This window comes from Meriones unguiculatus, chromosome 3, assembly GCF_030254825.1.
Source record: "Meriones unguiculatus strain TT.TT164.6M chromosome 3, Bangor_MerUng_6.1, whole genome shotgun sequence".
Taxonomy (NCBI): domain Eukaryota; kingdom Metazoa; phylum Chordata; class Mammalia; order Rodentia; family Muridae; genus Meriones; species Meriones unguiculatus.
Window position 1 is genome coordinate 16,683,338 of NC_083351.1, and position 19,019 is coordinate 16,702,356.

The following is a 19,019-nucleotide window of genomic DNA, read 5'->3' on the forward strand; positions in this document are numbered from 1 at the left end:
AGTGTCTGTAAAAGTGTCTGTGGGTCATGTGGAACACTTGAGGTCCTTAATGTGCCAGGGGATGGCTAGAAGTTACAGGTGGCTCTGTATGGCAGCTACATAGGCCCTGTTTGGCACTCCTCTTTTGTTGCTGCTGCTTATCAATTCAGAGGATCTGACCTTGTCCCCAAATCTCCTTTTCTTGTCCCCAAATCTTCCTCTCAACAGCTAAGCCTTGAAAGCAGCTTTATGGTCTTTGTTGCATTCAAAACCCATATAGCTTTCAAGCAGAAATAAGATAGATTACCTACTAGTCATTAATATTAATAGAAATGCTAATCATAAGTATGCCTGGCTTCATGTTCCACTGTTGAGTAAATCCTCTGAACAAATCAGATTTTATTATCACAAACCACTTGATCCTGCACAGCCAACTCTGAACCCCTAACTCCATTAAAGTTAAACTGATGTAACCTACCTCCTTCTTTAATGCTTTGTTAGTGTGATACTGGAAGTACTAATGATTTTATTTGCATACCTCTCTTTAGCATGTCTTGATGTCTCTAAGTGTGGTGATGAAATCCAGTCCCAAAGAAGCCGTCACTCACTTGGTCCCTGGTGTCTAGGGCCCATTCTTTTGGAAATCCTTTTTACTGTCAAAGTAATTCCCCTTTGTGATATACTTAAAGATATTCTAAATTCAAATTCTTTGCATTTGTGATCAGGAAGGAAGGAAGAGGGCAGGCAGGCCAGCTAATTTTAAAATAAGATAAATAGCTCTGTGGGTTGTGAGGGTTGTGGGAAGCGCTTTGGTATATATTGTTAGGTACTTTTCTTTTTTTTTAATAGCTTAGAGTTTACTTTTTTAATTATGGAAGACTTAAAACATATAGAATAGAATTAGCTAGCTATGGTGGGTAGCCCATGGCCTGTAATCTCAGTGCTGGGGAGACTGAGGCAAGAGGAGTAGAACTGTGCCAACTTAGACGTTGGTTCAAGTGAATTTGAACACAGTGAATTTGGGGCCAGCTTGGGCTACATAAGATCTTGTCTTTAAAAAAAAGGGAAACACTTTTCGATACCTCCAGTTCAGTCACCAGAATCTATCATTTTTTTGTGCTGTTCTATCCTTAGATTCTTTTCTGGAATATTTTTAGGTAAGTCCTCCCATTTCATTCCTAGCCTCATTGTGTGTCTCCAGGTACTATGGATGTTTTCTTTTTGTTTGTCTCATGCTGTGACTCCTGCTGGCCTGGAACCCTGTGTAGCCCCAGCTTATCTGGAGCTATTGATTCTGCTTCAGAGTCCTGAGTGTTGGGGCCATAGGTGTCAGCTTACCACACTGGGCTATGAGGATGATTTATGTATTCAATATTTTAATTATTGCTATTTTTAATGATTTATTATTTTTATTTTATATGCGTTTATTTTGCCTGCATTATGTGTCTGTGTGAGTACCCTGGAGCTGGTGTTACAGGACAGTTGTGAGCTGCCATGTGGATGCTGGGAATTAAACCCAGGTCCTCTGGAAGAGCAGCTCTTACCCACTGAACCATCTGTCCAGCCCCTATTTTTATTATTTTAAATTATGTGTATATGTGTGTCTATATGTGGATACGTGCACATGAGTGCAAGAGGCCTAGGAGTTGCTGGAGTTATAGGTGGTGGCGAGCCACCCCATGTGGGTGCTAGGAACTGAATTCGGGTCGCTGGAAGATTGAACATTATGTGTTCTTAAACTCTGAGCCATCTCTAGTCTAGATAGACTGCAAAGGGAAAGGTTCCTAGACCCCATTTTATTATTATTATTATTATTATTATTTTTAAATGACAGGGCTTTTATATAGCCCTGGTTTCAGAGATCCACCTCTGCCTACTGAATCAGAAACAATGTTCTTTGCTGTTGGTGATTATAATCATCAAGTATAACTGTCTTTATCAGGGTTTTATGTTATTTTCATTTTTTCCTTGTAGGAAAATGTCGTCTTTGTTGTGTTTTGAATTTCTTTAGCATTTGTATATTTGACATTTTCTGTGTGCTCCCTTTGTCTCTTACCTCTTCATTGCTTTTGAGACAGTCCTGCTTTTACAGACTCTTCTGTCTTTGTTCTTCGAGTGTTACCCAGACAGGCCAGGGATGGAACTTGTGATCCTCCTGCCTTAGCTTCTGGAATGCTGGCATTTCAGCTGTGCCACCATTCCCAGGTTGCCTCTTGCCAGTTACCTTTTCTTTGTAGATTTTATTTTTATTTGACACATGGGTGTTTTCCCTGTGTGATGTCTGCAGAGACCACAAGGGGATATCGGATCCCTTTGGACTGGAGTTAGAGCTGGTTTGTAGCCACCCTGTGGGTGCTGGAATTCAAACCCAGGTCCTCTAGAAGGGCAGCCAGTGCCCTTAACTGCTGAGCCATCTCTCCAGCCCCTCCTCCTCTTATATAATTCTTTGGACTTGCATCTACTTAGTCTTTGTTTTGAGACAGGGTCTTTGTATCTTTGTCTGGCTTTGAGCTAGCTATGTAGGACAGGCTAGCCTCAGACTCAACAGAATCTGCTGAGAATAAGAGGGTATGTTACTATTCTTTGTTAGTGCTACTTTTAAATACTGTTCCTCTTCCTCCTTTCTCTACCCCAGTCCCTTTTAACACCCTAATACCGAGTAGGAGAGAAAGGAGGTTAGTGGGGAGGGGCCGTAGTTCTCTTAGGCTACTTCCTGCTGGTTAGGGTCGTTGGGTTCCTTAGATATTCTTTGTTTCAGAACATCTCCAACTTCTCATCCAGCTGCATCAGGAGCAACAGCCGCCTTCTTTTTCAGAGCTCCCCAACACTCTGGGCTCTGGCCTTTATTTCCTCCTCAGGGTCCTTGGATTTAAACTATCTACAGCTGGCAAAGCACCCCTTCTCAGAGTCCACACAAGGCAAATAGTTTGCTGCTGTGGACCATCTGAATCAGTCCCATATCCCACACCTGGGATCAAAACAAAAACATGTTTACATCCACAACAACCCCTGGCTTTACTTCATCTTTGGATGACTTAAACACACTTTGGACAAAGCCTTACAAAGCACAAGTCTTTCGTACATACACACTGCATAGCTTCTCCATTCTGAATCAGCTCTTGCCGTCTTTTGGGAGACCAGAGAGTCCTGCAGTCTTTCTCCTTGTTAGTCGGACTTGGATGGGGATGGCAGAGGGACTGGGTGGGAATTCTTCTTGCAGTTCAGAACTGCAGAAGCTTGCTCTTCTTCTTGTTTTATACTCCCAAACAAGGCAAAACAAAAGGAAATTGAAAAATACTGGCTCCTCTGTCCTGGTCAGGGATAGTGAGTGTTTGGGTTTGAAGCCACAGGCTGATTTTCCTAAGTCCTTTAAGCAGCCAGGCCGAATTTGGAGTGAGAATTAAGGACTTCATTTTTTTATCTTTAAGAATGTATTTACTTCCTCATTTTTAGGCATGTGCCTGAGTGTGGTTGCACACACAAGTATTGGCACAGACGGAGGATAGGAGAAGGTGTCGGATCCTCGTATTTGGAGCTACAGGTGGTTGTGAGTTGCACTATGTGGGTGCTGGAGCTAAGCCTGAGTCCTCTGTAAGAGCCACACACATCCTGATCCTCAGAGCCTTCTTTCCAGGCCCAAGACAGAAGGGTTTGTCTTTTGGTTGGTGTGGACTGCTGCTTATCGGAGTCCCATGCAGCTCACAGACTCAGTGAGCAGACGCTGGTACTTGCTCGTTCTTGCACACTCTAAGTTTAGAACCACCTGAGAACTCGCTGCTGACTTTAGAGTGCATGGTGATCTCATCCTGACCACTGTTTTTGCCTAACAGGAAGCCTGCAGATCTGCAGAACTTGGCTCCCGGGACCCACCCACCATTTATAACCTTCAACAGCGAAGTCAAAACGGATGTAAATAAGATTGAGGAATTTCTTGAAGAAGTCTTATGCCCGCCCAAGTGAGTATCAAAATGTATGGACATGGCCACCGCGTTGAGGCTTTGACTTACTTGTCTCTGGACACTTTCTTCCTGAGAGTCTTTAAATTCTCACGGCGTTGATTTGAGATAACCAGGGCTGGCGAGAGTAATGCTTCAGTGTCAGAAGGGCCTTTCTGCTTAGGCAGACTAATCAAGGTTGGGGTCAAGCTAAGCTAGAGTCCCTAATCTGGCTACTGCTAGGCAAGACAGGTTCCAGCTGCACCAGCTGCAAAGTCCAGATGGGCTCTGGTGCTGCCAGCACTGCTGTTTGCTCCTGCTCAGTGTTGAAGGGAGCTGTCTGAAGCAATTGCCTGGGATTCCTTAAATCATTCCAAACTTTCAAGTCCCACATGCTCTGTAATGTTAATTTAAACTGCAGAGAGGAGGTTTGGATCCTGCTTTCATTTTTAAAGCATTACTAGTTTTATTTTTGTTTTTGTTTTCTTTTAGGCTTTTCCATTTTACTTAACCTTAAAATGTATTTTTTTTAAGATGTATTTATTTGTATATTTTATGTATATGAGAGATCTGTTCTTACGTCTGTCAGCTCTGAGTTAGGTGCCGTGTTGGCCGTCTGTCCACAGACCACTCTGATTGAAAGTGATCTTAGTGGTGGCTCACGCCTGTACTCTAAAACTTGGGAAGCAGAGGGAGGCAGATATCTGAGAGTTCAAGGCCAGCCTGGTCTATAGAGTGAGTTCCAGGACAGCCAGGGCTACACAGAGAAACCCTGTCTTGAAAAAAAACCAAAAAACAAAAGTCAGAAAGTAATCTTTTCATGTAGCCAGGGTCATTGTGTTGACCTTAAATTTTAAGTGGAGAGGCAGTTTAAGTGACTTGCCCTGTTGGCCTTCCTACTAGGATGGATCGGTGTCCTGGGACTTAGAAGCCCAGGTACCATATAGCTCTGGGAGGAAGCCCCCTCAGCAGAGGCATTGTGGCTCCCTGGGGAGGATATCCTCAGCTGAGCTCAGGAGCCTCAGCTCTGCTCCACTTCTTCACTTGTTCTCTTCATTGCTTGGCTTCCACGAAGCCAAGAAGAGAGAGTCATACCAGGCTGCAAATCTCACAAAAGAAATATATTGGGAGGGCGTGGAAGGACGGATCCAGAGTTAGTTGTCTCTGCTCCTAGAGAAGACAGAGGAAACTGCGCAGACACAGCCTTTATGTAGGATCTCTTAGGGGGCGGGGCCATGGAGTTTTCCAGGCTGAGGATTGGTGAGATCTCAAGTCCTGGGGGTTGCTCAGGGATTGGTGGCGTTTTGTTCAGCGGTCCACCTAAAATTAGCATAATCTGGGAAGGATGCTGTTGAGGGGCTGGAGTTGGCCTGAACGGCCAATGTATCCAGTCTCTGTGAAGGAATTGTATTTGACTGGAAACATTTCTGAAATGTTCATTGTGTGTGTTTTCCAACTATATTATATTTTGTTTTTAAAATCTGTGTGAATGAAGTGGTATATCTTCAGCAGCGACAATCACAAAATCTTTTTTTTTTTCTTGTTATAACACTACAGACGGAGCAGATTCCAGGAAAAATAGAGCTAAAACCAAAACATTCTCATTTCTGGGGTCCAGTGTACTGAGTTGGACCTTGGAAAAAAACATTTTCACTTTTTATTTATGCATTTATTGAGACAGGGCCTTACTATGTTGCCTTGAACTCAGATCCACTTGCTTCATACCCTGCAAATTTTTATAATACAGAAATTTCCTTTCCTTCTTTGGTTTTTTTTTTTTGGGGGGGAGGGGGCAGGTTTATAAAGCCGCTATGATTGGAGATATTTTTTCTTTCCGTTTAAACACAAACGTCGTTCTGTTGCAGTGGTCGTGTATAGTGTGCCGGGTTCTTTCCTAGGGCATTTCCTTCTTTCTTTACTTGTAGCCTGAAGAGTTTCTGAATAAAGTTTCTTATAGACAGGCTTTCTATTTTTGTTGTTCTTCCTCCTCTCTCCTCCCTCCTCCTCCTCAAAAATCAAAGCAAGGTCTGGTGTAGCCTAGGCTGGCCTCAGACTTGCTCCTGAAGCTGTGACTCACTCCAGGACTAGGTAGACCAGCATGCGCAAAGGCAGGGTTGTTGCTGTGAGCGCTGAGATGCCATCCCTGCTGGCCAGGTGCTGGCACAGCCGAGAGGTGGGCACTAGTGCAAGGCTAAGTTCAGAGACCTTTTCCCGGAGAACCATAGGGTGTAAAGGAGAGGATGATGATGATGAAGTTACTAATTTATTTCCTCTTTTTTTAAATATAGGAATTGCTTCTTCAAAAAGCTTTAAAACTTGAGGTTTATAAAGTTTTATTTAATGTGTATGTGTGTGTGCCTGTGTATATATTTGTACACCTGTGTGTGCAGGAGCCTCTAGAAGCCAGACGAAGGTGTCGGATCTCCTGGAACTGGAGTTCCAGGTGGTTGTGAGCCTCCACATGGGTGCTGGGAACTGAAGCCGTCCTCTTATGCAAGATCGGCCAGTGATCGTAATCTCTGCATCATCTCTCTGCCCCCAGACCGGAACTGTGCTTTGTTACTAGGCGTGAAAGGAGAGGAGAGAGAGGGAGAGGATAGGAGAGGAGAGGGAGATGGACAGGACAGAAGAGGGGATATATCCGGAGGTTGGCTCCATACAGGATAAACCATTTTATTTTTGTGGCTTCAAACTCGTGATCCTCCTGCCTCAGCTTCCCAAGTATGGGAATCACAGTGTACACTATCATGCCTGGCAGGAGTAATTCTGCACAGTGGGCTTGAGGAAGACACTGAAAAAGCACTGTGTCCCCTGCACTGGCTCTTGTTGGGGTGCTCGGTGAGGTCTTCCATGTAAGAGCTGTTGGAAACACTGAAACGGCAAGCTGATTGTTTTCCGAGTCAGGCAAAGTCCACATGTGTTGGCTTTGGGATTACCTGTCTCGGCTCATGTGATGCCAAGAGTGCTCTAGTTAGGAAGACCGTGTGTGCGCATGGTGATTCAGATAATTCTTGAAATTTGGTCACTAAAACACTGGTGTAATTAATGTATATGGGAGATGGTTTTATGGTTAAAAACTGGACAATTTGGAGACTAAGTGGACCTACTAAAACCAGCTTGAGTTTTTAGAAGACAGCCCTTTATTGAATTCACTATAGCAAGCAGAGGAAATGTAAATAAACTGCGCTGATTTCAACACTCAGAAGGCTGGTACAGGAGGATTGAGTTTGAGATCAGCTTAGAATATATATTAATACATACATGTTTGTGTGTTTGGGTAGGGGGAGACCTTGTGTCACAAAACAGAATAAAAGAGAACATTACATTGTAATATAGTTTGAGACTTTTGAATTTTGTTTCACCTTCATTTTATTTTAAGGGAAATAGACCAGAATATATCTTCCAGAATAAGTTGAAATAGGCAGTTTAGTGTGAAATTTTACCTCACAGTCCGTTTTCCAGGGCCTTCCAGCTGATTAATATTCTGTGGAACAGGGCTCAGGGTCTGAATGTCACAAGCCCAGCCGCTGAGGTGAAGCAAGCCCTGCTGAAGGGAGGAGGAGCAGCCAAGCCTTTCCCCACAGACTTTCCACTCTGAGGAAGAAACAAGAAACTGACAGGCTTGTCGGTTGAAATTTAAACATGTAAATGCATGAGTGTGCACACGTGTTTAAAGCTGGAGTGCCCTCTTTCTTAAGTTGAAAACTTGGTCACAGCACAAAAGAGAATTCTGTATAATGTCTGACATCTGTTTATCTGTTGCACAGCACTGTGTCCTAAATAGACCAGGGCATATTTAGCACAGGGTGGGGGGCGAAGCCTGGTGCTGGCTGGAAGTGAACAGTTAGTTCACCTCCTACTGTGTTGTCCTCAGCCGGCTGTGGATGATCAAGATGCCTGACCAGCCTGGCTCCTCCTGCTGTCTGCGCCCCTCATGCTGCTGCCCAGGGCCAGGCCAGTGCCTAGCATACTAAGTGCCCAGCTGTGAGAGCCGTGTCCCTGGCTGCTGAGAGTTTGAGTGTGACTAGTGTAACCTTGGAAGCCTTGCTTTATTTCTTTGCAGTTCTTTTAAAGTGTTCTGATAGCCTCCTGGCACTAATGGTTGCATGCTGGTATATTCCCTCTACCTCGGAAAGCTTCGTTGGATGGCCAGCTTGAGAAATCTCATTCTAGGACCTCTGTTCCCCTGGCCCAGATCCCTTAACAAGGCACCATTTCCTTAGCATTCTAATCATTAAATGGAGGTGGGGAGTGGATGCCCTTTGATTGCCAAGAATATTAATATGTAACAAAAACACCATGCCGAGTTGTTTTCTAAGGGGTGGGGTCATTTAAAAAGCACCATGGAAAACAGATGGTTGCATTTCTTAGATAGTAACTGTTCAGAGATGTCTGTTGCCAGTACAGTGACTTGCTGGTGGATGGAACTTGAGCTGATTTCATCCTGAAGGCCCTGTAATCCAGTGTCACTTTTTTTTTTATTTAGGTACTTAAAGCTTTCACCAAAACACCCAGAGTCAAACACTGCTGGAATGGACATCTTTGCCAAATTCTCTGCCTACATCAAGAACTCAAGACCCGAGGCGAATGAAGGTAAAAAAAAAATAATAATAATAATTTAAACTGGATTGCCACAGCAGAAAGCAAAAGGAAACAAAAGCCCAGGCGAAAGTTTGGGCTGCTATGAAGACAGAGTGTAAGGGGACGCGTGGAGCTCAGGCTTTCCTGTAAGCATCAGTGCTGTCCCTGGAGGAGAGGGAGGGACCTGCAGTGAGCGCTTACAGCGCTGCTTTCCCGGCACGTGCTGCAGGGCCTGGCATCTGTAGGTGTGTAGGGAGGCCACTGAGTTCTCGGACTCTGTGAGGAGTCACCTTTAAGGGAGCCGTGCTGAGAACTGAGGGTGGGTACATCCAGGGCAGTGGACAGAGCAGTTGTGGGGATGAAAGAGGTGGACTTAGCTTTGGTTAATTGATTACTAAATCTCTTGTTTATTATGAGGCACTGGCAGCCTAAAATTAGCCCCTGTGCTAGGTTTGGAGTGGCCTTTAGACTTACCAGCCTTCAGACTTCCTTACATCCTGAAACTAGATGTTTTGTTTTAGGTCATCATCATGGCGAGAATAGTTAATAGTGCACATACAATTTGTTTGTTTTAATTAAAAGATGCTGAGTATGAGGCTAGCCTGATTATACAAAACTGTAAAAAAGAAACAAAAACCCAAAAACCCAAAAATCAAAGCACCAAACCCCCAAAGTTAGAGCAGTAACAAAATGAAAGACAAAAGTCTGCACCCTAAAAATATTTTGAGTCTGTTCTGGCAGGGTGGGAGCTTGGACTGGGCTCCAAAGGCTCTGGCAGCCTGTGGGCTAGCACATGGGGAGGGGCCGAGGCTAGTGCTGTTAATAGCAGCAAGTGCCTAAATGTGAAGCACTTGCTGGTTTCCCTGTTATTGCAGTTCCCAGCGATGGCCCCTTCCTAATGTCTGGTTTAAGACTGCAGCATTTCATAACTCACTGTGAGATTTCCATGTCTTTGCTCTTGGTTTCTGGAATGTTTTTCTTTAGTGAAGGGGAAGAAGGGCAGTTTTAGTGCCCAGGCCCGGCCTACATCTATTTTTATAATGTGTTCCATGGCTGCCTTGGTTTAGAAGCAATTTTCTTGAGTAATTGGCCGTTTTCCTGACTAATGTTTCTGTCTAAGCAATTTATACCCTAAGCAAATGGTTCAGTTGGAGCCCCTATTTTGCAGTCTTTTTGCTGCCTGCTTGTTGAGGCCACCGTGTTCACAAAGCTGGCTTTTATACCCAGGTCTGCTAGCTCACCAGCCCTCTGTGCTTGCACACTCATAATGCTTTTATTTCTTTGCAGTTTTTGAGGGCTGGAGAATTGCCTGGATTTCTTTTACTACATGGTGGGGAGAAGAGAATAAAATGAGTTTTCCTTTGCCTTGGGGGATGAAAGCTGGGGGAAGAGAGAGTGACTCACATAAGTGTAACTTAGTATTCTATTTTTTATCTGTCAAGTTGTTATTGCCTTAAGTGGCCACTTACGCCCACCATCTTTAGAATGCTGCAGCTAAGAAGAAAAGACATAGCAAGCACACAATACGGAAAGCTTTATATTCAATACCGACTGGTAAATAAGAATTCTAGTTGCCAAGCTGCTTTTTCCCCACAAGGGCCTGTCACTGCTCTGGTACTTTAGAAAACACTTTTGAATCAAATTTGAGCGGAACGCCCGTCCCCTTGTGTGTCTGTGGTGGTTCTGTCTGCTGAGAGCAATTGCATGCTTTTAGTATGCCTAGGCAGGGCGTCACCCACCCCAACACGCAGACCTGCAGGTTACACAGAGGTGGGCCGCCACTTTTTCATAACAAGGCTTTGCTTTACCAGCCTGCTAAATATTTATGAAATCTAGTACATTTGGATAAGAACCTTGGGACCTAGTTCTAAGGGCTTAGATGTCTAGATGTGCTGTAGCATCAGGCACAACGCTTAGATTGAGGTACCGTGTAGAACAGTAAGATTTAATGAATAAAACAGAGGGAAGTGACGGATTAGATACATAGATAGATCAGTCTTTTGGTAACAGGTACAAGCTGGCTGGGAGTAGGTTTATGCAACCTAAGCATTAGGAGAGAAATGAGCCGGGCGTGGTGGTGCACACCTTTAATCTCCCCACCACTGGGCAACAGCAAGTCCAGGCCAGCCAGGTGATGGAGTGGGACCTTCTCTCAAAATTAAAACTTCTGTGCTGGGGATAGAACACAGAGCTTCTCACGTACCTCCAAGAGCTATGCCACTAAGCCATACACTGGTTTTGTTTCAACTAGTATATGTTTTAACAACAGTAATATTTATGTCTTGTTTTACCTTTCTTGCCTTATTCTGCTTATTTAAATTATGTAACAGAGCAAGTTATGCTTGTTGGAAAAGCTAAGGATGAACAGGGATAATTTTTTAAAAATTTTTAAAAAAGTACTTAAAATTTTTTTAAATAAAAATGTTATTCTTTGATACTATCATACATGCACACATACATTTTGATCCTGTTCAGCCCCTTCCTCCCACTATTTCCACCCAGAGTCACCACCATCTCCCTATGCTTTCAACTTCATGTCTTTTTTTTTTTTCTTTTAATGAGCTACTGTTTACACTTTGTGCTGTTCATATATTCCTGGGTGTGGGGCTATCCACTGGAACATGGGTGACCTACCAGGAACCACACCTTTAAAGGACACTGACTCTCACTCCCTTGGAAGACATCGGCTCTCAGTAGTTCCTAAGCTAGGGGGTTCATGAGTCTCCCCCATTCCCATGCTGAAATGCTGACTGGTTTCGCCACCACAGCTGCTGTGAGTTCGTGAGTGCAGGGGTCCTGTCCTGTCCACAAGACACTTCTCTGGTCCTCCCTGGCTTACACTTGGAAGATAAATTCAGTATGAGTTCAGTATGCAATACCATAACAGGCCCAAGGGGCTTGGGAGTCATTTGGTATAAAACTGGTGTGCATGTTCACATCACTGGATGTTAGACACGCTTCCTGCCTCTTCTGGTCCCAGCGCTCTGGAGGCCGAGGCAGGGGCACATGAGCGTGCATTCCAGACCTGACTGGCTGCAGGGATCCCCTGTCTACCCCCCACCCCACTCCCTCGGCCTTCCATGTCAGAACAAGTCTGCCTCCAGCTTTAGAAACTCCTTACTTAAGAGCTTTCACCTGGCGCTCCCAGTCACTGGACCTTGTGGATGGCCTCAAGAGGTTTTGGCTATGGCATGCGACCAGTGGATGTCCCTGCACTGAATTCCAGAGAGGCGTGGGCAAGTGTGCGCCTCTCCTCCTTTACTGAGCTGGCATCTGCTGTTGGCTTCAGCTCTCCTGGATGCAGATTACGGGCTTCCGCCACCATGTCTAGCTGGGCATTTTAGTTTTGCCGGGCCTGGAACAGTTTGTGTTTCCGCTACTCTCAAAGTGTTCATTGCCATATACTTCTGACTTGCGTGTGTCTGCATTTTAAACTTCTGCTGTATTTCCATAGGCTAAAAATCATTTTTTGTTTTCATAATTAATGTTAGGCTGTGTATTCAGCATGGCACTTTGTTGGTTTGGACTAGCTTCTGAGAGACTGGAGAATCCTCCTCACTTCCAGACGAATGGCTTTCTGGTGACATGCTACTGCCTCCCAGTGGTTAGTCTTGGTGTTTCTGAGCCTCATGACATGGCCTTTGCTGGGCGAAACTTTAGAACTTTGTTCAAAACAGTTAGCACTGTTTTGGGACCTCCTAGTTACTGTTTGTGTATTTTTTTTTTGGTCATATACTTATGATGCATAAATTATTATTAATAATTATTAACATAGGAGGCTGGAGAGATGGCTCAGAGGTTAAGAGCGCTGACTGTTCTTCCAGAAGATGTGGGTTCAATTCCCAGCACCCACATGGCTGCTCAAAACTCTCTGTAATTCCAGTCTCAGGATGTCCAGTACACACATAGTGTATAGATGCACACGTAGACCCAGCACCCACAAAAATACAAGGTTTAAAAACATTTAAAAATAATGATTAACATAAATTATTACTAATTTTTCTCTCTTGATTTGCACTGGATTTTATTTAGTCTTAAGATTTTCTTAACCAGGCAATGGAGGCAGAGACAGATGGATCTCTAGAGTTCCAAGCTGGCCTGGTCTACAGAGTAAGTTCCAGGACAGCCAGGGCTACATGGAGAAGCACTGTCTCAACATACCCTCACCCCTTTAAAAAAAAAAAAAATGAAAACATTGTACTATTTCTTTTTAAATACAATCATAAAAAGATTTTCATCATGCCCTCAATTCCTTGCTGTTTCTGATTCTGGATTTAATTAGTTCATAAACGTTGTGTTGTAGCTATATGTGCTTTACTGTTGGTTTGCATGACATTAGCAGAAGGTAGTATCTTTTGCTATGTTTGTCAATTTTTAGTTTTAGTTGCTTATTCCCTGCTGTGTCTCCAGGTCCAGCTGAGTTCTCATAATTCCCCAAATTGATTTCTGAGTTCTAGCACCCTCTGCTGCTTATTTGTTTTCCAAAAAACAACAACAACAACAAAAAAACAAAAAACCCGCTTCACTGTGCATAGTGAAGGGTGATCTTGATGAATCCAGACTATGAGCTTGTCACCTATCACTTGAGATAGCACAGTAAAACTTAGTCTTTCCCTAGGTAAAAATGTCTGTCTATTCTCTTTCCACGTTTTCTTTATTCCCGTCTTCCCCCACAAGCACAAAGTTCCTCGTGTGTCTCACTTTAATTAACCAGTTTTGGGTGATGGCATTGGAGGGTCAGGCCTAGGGCAGGAGCACCAGGAGGACCCATGGCTGTCTGCACCCCAGCCCTCCCCTCCCTGACTTCAAAAGGATTCCTCCTTTTGACCTCCCCTCCCCTCCCTTTTTCTTCTTTCCTTTTTCTTCCTTCCTTCTTTCCTTCCTTTTTCATCTTCTCCATACATTTTTAAGAAACTCATTTTTCCCCCCTGCCTGGCATGGTGGTTCCTATGATTCCATCATTCACAAAACCATGGCTAACAAGTTTGAGGCTAACCAGGACTGCAGAGTGAAGCCTTGTTGCACACAGTATGGTGTTTGCTACAGTTTTCTGTAGAAAATTCTGTGTAAAATTGTAGCAAACACCCTACTTGGGAAATAATGGAAGACTCCCGTTTCCTCCTTGAGATTGAGATTTTAGAATAACTGCATTTATTTTGAGGATTGTGGTGGAGGTGGATTAGGACGAAAGAAAGAACGCTGGAGTCTGGGGAGATGGCTCAGTAGCTGGGGGTTTGTTTGTCATGTTTAGAATTCAGCACTCAACACACACGCCTCCCCCAAATGGCAGCAACAACAAAACAAAAAAGTGGGGAGAGAAGCCGGTCTCTGTGGCGCGTGCCTGTGATTGCAGCACCCGTTTGCCACAGTGCTCATGCAGGCAAGCTCCCGGGGGCAGGGGCCTTGGGTCCTGTGCGGCCTTGTTCTCGGGAGCCCAGGGTAAGCGTGAACATTGCCACAGTTTCTGAGGCACAGCTCCTGCTCGGGGCCGCCCTTCCTCACTGACGGCGCTCTCATCTCTTCCAGCACTGGAGAGGGGGCTCTTGAAAACGTTGCAGAAACTGGATGAGTATCTGAATTCTCCCCTCCCTGACGAGATCGATGAGAACAGTATGGAGGACATCAAATTCTCCACACGTAGATTTCTGGATGGCGATGAGATGACATTAGCAGACTGCAACCTGCTGCCCAAGCTACACATTGTCAAGGTAGGCCTGCCCAGAAGAGGGTGGTGCCCCTGGAGCAGTACCCCTCGCCGAAGCCATTCTCTACGCCAGCCAGAGTAGGCACAGTCAATAATACATCCTAGAGCTGATCCGATAGAAAACCGTGCCAGATGTACTAGGTACCTGTACTCCTGGCACGCAGGCAGGAGAATCAGGATTTTTTCTGAAGGCTGGACTGAGCTACTTGAGGCTGTCGTAGGGAGAAAAAAATTGAGACTTGAGCAAGAAATATTGTTTTCTTTTCCTGTGACTGAATTAAAACTCAAAGATGTAATAGGTAACTCTTAACTGGACTTACATTGTCATTCTGTGTGGTTCCCGTCATCTGTTCGAGGTCAGTATCGTAATAATAGTGAACATTAGCAGTGCAGTACACACCCAAGGCTAGAGAGACCGTTTCAGAGAAGGCTGTGCAGTCCCAGCATTTGGGAGATGGAGGCAGGAGACTCAGGAGGCCAAGGCCAGCATAACTAATATGAGACTGTATCAAAAACAGCCAAACTGAAAAAGGAAGACAACGAAATAGTGTGTGCTTTTTAAATCTTTATCCAGGCGAGGTGGCACACACCTTTAATCCCAGCACTTCAGGAGGCAGAGGCAGGTGGATCTCTGTGAGTTCAGCCCGGTATACGAGTCCGGAACAGCCAGGGCTACACAGAGAAACCCTGTCAAAACAATCCAGCAGTTATACTCAGCCATCTCCCCAGGTCCACACAGGCTTTCATAGCCACTGTTGAGTCTCCAGGCACACGGAGGAGCGTGCAGTCCTAGGCCACACGTGAGCTGTGGAGTGTGCGCATTTACCTGGGTAACCCGGTAAATGCCAGAAGTGGGTGCCATTCCCCTCTCAGAGTCGCAGGCAGTCGTGAGCTGCCCAAGATGGGTGCTGGGACCTGAACTCCAGTCGTCTGGAGACGACTAGAACTTGTTGATATGGGCTCCCACCATCATTAGTTGCTCCGGCCAGACATGCCTACTGTGGGGCCTTAGTGGACAGATATAACTGTTGATGCCTTACGTTTCAGGTGGTGGCCAAAAAGTACCGCAACTTCGACATTCCCAAAGGAATGACGGGCATCTGGAGATACCTGACAAACGCCTACAGCCGGGATGAGTTCACCAACACCTGCCCCAGCGACAAGGAGGTGGAGATCGCGTACAGCGATGTCGCCAAGAGACTCGCCAAGTAAAAGCAGCACTTTTGAGAGAGATGCCTTCAGATCCCCCACGAGGTCGCTTTCCCAACAGACTGCTCTGCCTCCTCTAAAGTAGAAGTGTATTTTGCATGAAGGTGCCGTTACTCAAGACTAGGATTAAGGGTAGACCAAGTGTAGTAGTTCTCTCCAGCACACACTCCTAAGCAGTATTATTCTAAAGTCTTCTACCCGGCCCGCCCGCCCCGCCCATCCGCCATCCTCCAGCAGGAGGCCCCCTGCCACAAGTGTGTCACCCGAGAGGAACCCCAACCATCCCGTCCGTTCACGGCATAGCTGGCAGAACCTGAGGTGCAGTGTCCAACCATTAGAATGGTGGCCGTGACACCAGCGGCCCCCACGCTGGCATAGACGCTTGGTACAAGGAATATTTATGCATTGGCGGAGCTGTGAGATCGAGTGAGGAATACGGAAGGATTGCTGCTGGGTAGACACTGTTTCAGTGTGGTCTGGGCTATGCTGAGGGGCCTTGGGTCCTCAGAGAAGACTGCCTTCTGTAGAGACTGCTGGTTTCTTGCTAGATAGTTAATTTTGCCTACAATGTGTCATTTGTACAAATTTGTAACATCCTGTACTATGTAGAAATTGAAAGACTGGGAAGGCGAGAAGGGTGGGTTCTCTGTCGATTTTGTTATCTGCTGTGTGGGTTTCACCCAGGGCTATTCATACATTACAACAGTATTGCTGCCTTCACTGTAACAGACTTTCTCTCTCCCCTTCCCTCTTTCCCTTCCTCCTTCCTTCCCTCCCTCCTTTCTCCCCCCCCCCTCCGCCCCCTGCTTTCCTCCTTCCCTTCCCCCCCCTCCGCCCCCGTCTCTGTCTGTCTGTCTCTTTCTCTCTGGTGCTTGGGATGGAGCCCAGGGCTTTGTGTAGGCCTGACAAGGCTCTGTCCCTGAGCTGCTTCAAGCCCCCTCCCTCTGAGTACCGAGCTCCTTTCTTGGTGACTGTCTTCCTGTCTGTGAGCACAGACATGCACAGGCTGCCGCAGCTGGGTAACTGCCTGCTCACATTAACCGGGCTCAGGGTGAACTTGCTGAAATGCCAAGTACACTTTACTCGGAAAGTGGATTCTTCGCAGCAGGTGTGAAGACTGCGTCATCCACCCCATCTTTAACTCCCAAAGCACAGGTCACACGCTCCTCCTCAACCCCAGTGAGAGGTCCTCCGCCCTTGGGATAACTTGTCATAGTGTGTATTCCCACAGGTTGGCCTAATGCCACTCACCACACTGAGGAATAGGCCTCTCTCTCAGAGTCTCTCTCTCTTTTTTCCTTGCCGCTTATTTTGTTTTGAGACAAGCTGTTACCCTGCAGCCCTGGTTGGCCTAGCACTTGATAGGTAAACCAAGCCAGCCTCAGACTTGTGGCAGTCCTCCTGCATTTGCCTCCTGGACGCCAGGATTATGGGCCTGCACCACCACGCCTGGCTTGTCTTCTCATGTTTTAAACGAAGTCTAAGCTGAAAGTTATTTGTAGCCTAACAAAGGAGAATGAGCTTGGTAACAGTAGAGTTCCCCCTCCCACCCAAACAAAATGGGCTTTCTAAGCACTACTCCAGGGCCTGCTTGGCACTTTGCTGTGTTTCGGGCGATTTTTTTTTTTATTTTTTTTATTTTTGAACAAAGCTTATTCAAGAACTACTGTTTCCACCCTGTAGCCTGCTGCTCTAAGGTGGCCGGTTCCTGGTGTGCTCACACCTGAGAATGGACGCCTTCTGACTCATAAGCAGCTCCCTTTTAAAACTTACTGGAAATGAGCTGAGCATGGGGACGGCTTTTCAGTGCATTCCCATGCTCAGGGAGGTGCCTTGGCCACAGTCTTCACCCCCACTGCTGTTGAGGTGTGCGCACCCGCCACCTGCAAAGGCCGTGTGCTAACGGGTCTGCTTCCAGCACACTGTCTCCTCACGGAGAAACGATCCTGCGGTGCCTCTGTGGTCTGTGGGTGGAAGGTTCCCGACTTCATGTAGCCTGGCCTTGTGTGGGATTGAGTCTCAGACACCAGAAAAGGGCTGAAGGAGGGCTTCAGGGAAGAAGAGCTGTGCTGCTCCCCGAGAGCATGTGCAGGACGGTGAGGGGCATGTGCCGAAACGGCCAGAGAAGCCAACACTTGTTGGCTTGTCCTGCGGCTTCCTGAATTGCCTCGTGATTGCTCTTGCTGTCTCCGGATGTCCAAGGAAGGACCATCCATCTTGGTTTTGACGAAGGTAGAATTGTTTTTCTCTAGAGAGAGAGACATTTTTATACCGAGAAAGCCAAACAAATTGGAGATGGGTGAATGGCGGGAAGATGTAAACAGGAAGCCCCACAGCAGGCCCTCCCTGCGGAGATCCTGGCTTCCAGGCTTGGTCCGTGAAGTGTGTTTCCGCACCGCTGATGCAGTGTGAGGACTGATGGATGGAAGTCATCTGGCCTCATGTCCACACTGGTAACTCGCCCCTCTGCTTCTGTTTAGCCTCTTTTCTTTCTAAGCCCTTCATCCTGGAGCCGGATTCCGAGCGGAGTCTTCCTATTTTCCAGTGGCTACTGAGAAACTGAAATAGTGGGGAAGCCTCTGTTCTAAGAACCATAATCTCCTTTCTGATGTAGATACAGCCTTTCAGCACAAAGCAAATGGGAGAAGCTTGGCTTTCATAGCTCTGAACCGCAGTTTGCATACCATTAAGAGGTTCTACTGCGGGGTGCACGAGGTGGATCAGCGCTAGAATTTAGGCATTTATACTTCTGTTGACTTATACTTCCAGAATCTCCTCAGAGTTGCATGTAGATAGCATTTATTTCTGAATATTTAAAAAACCCCATTTAGCAAATATCTACAAAGAAAAAATGAGGGGAAGTAAATTTTTTTTTTTTTTTTTTTTTTTTTGGTTAAGATTTTGGTCCACACATCGGGTTGTAGTGGATTCACCAGTTTGGTGGGCTGACAATAATCAACATTTGGTTCAGAGAGAGGGCATTTGTTAGTGAAACCCACAGATTTCTGAAAGTTCATTGTTACAGTTATCAAAGTGCGAGCAACTAAAATTATTTTATTGTGGAAAAGATGTAAGTCCCAGGCCATGAAAATCCAGCTCCCAAGCCATAATGCTGAACAGGATTGGAGTATTTCTTTATACAATTCCTTGGGTAGGAACGAAAGCTTATTACAGAATGCTTGCATTTTTTCTTCTCTCTAGAACATCAACACCAGTATATTGCTGGCAGCTATTGTATTAAGACAAATAAATATATTTTCACTATCAAAGAACGTGTTTCTCCTTCGTGGACATAACTTGGTGTAAAACTGTTGTGAGACGACTTTTCTGATGTGCTTCAGCACATTTCTCAGGAAGGAAAATGAAAAGCGTAGAGAATAGTAGAATCCGATCCTCTCAGCAATATAGATCACAATCTAAAATACTTACTTTAATGTGTGTTCATGGACACACGTGCTCATGCATGTGGGGTGTCTGCAGAGAGCAGAAGAGGCATCGATTGGGTCCTCCAGCTGGATTGGCAGACTGGGCTGGTCCTGGATGAGGGCAGTGTACAGTTCTAACTGCTGAGCTGCCTGCCCAGGCCCAGTACCTGATTTGTAACCCTGATA

General features: G+C 45.6%; 1 protein-coding gene across 1 annotated transcript in view; it reads left to right on the top strand.

Annotated features, from left to right (window-relative positions):
• Clic4 (chloride intracellular channel 4) overlaps window positions 1-18,680 on the top strand; it is a 53,895-nt gene extending 35,215 nt beyond the window's left edge. The window contains exons 3-6 of the mRNA XM_021662473.2: window positions 3,810-3,935; window positions 8,401-8,507; window positions 14,022-14,203; window positions 15,247-18,680. Coding sequence (XP_021518148.1) covers window positions 3,810-3,935; window positions 8,401-8,507; window positions 14,022-14,203; window positions 15,247-15,411 — 580 coding nt within the window. The 3' untranslated portion in view covers window positions 15,412-18,680. The remainder of the gene's footprint in view (window positions 1-3,809; window positions 3,936-8,400; window positions 8,508-14,021; window positions 14,204-15,246) is intronic.
• Window positions 18,681-19,019: the final 339 nt, after the last annotated feature.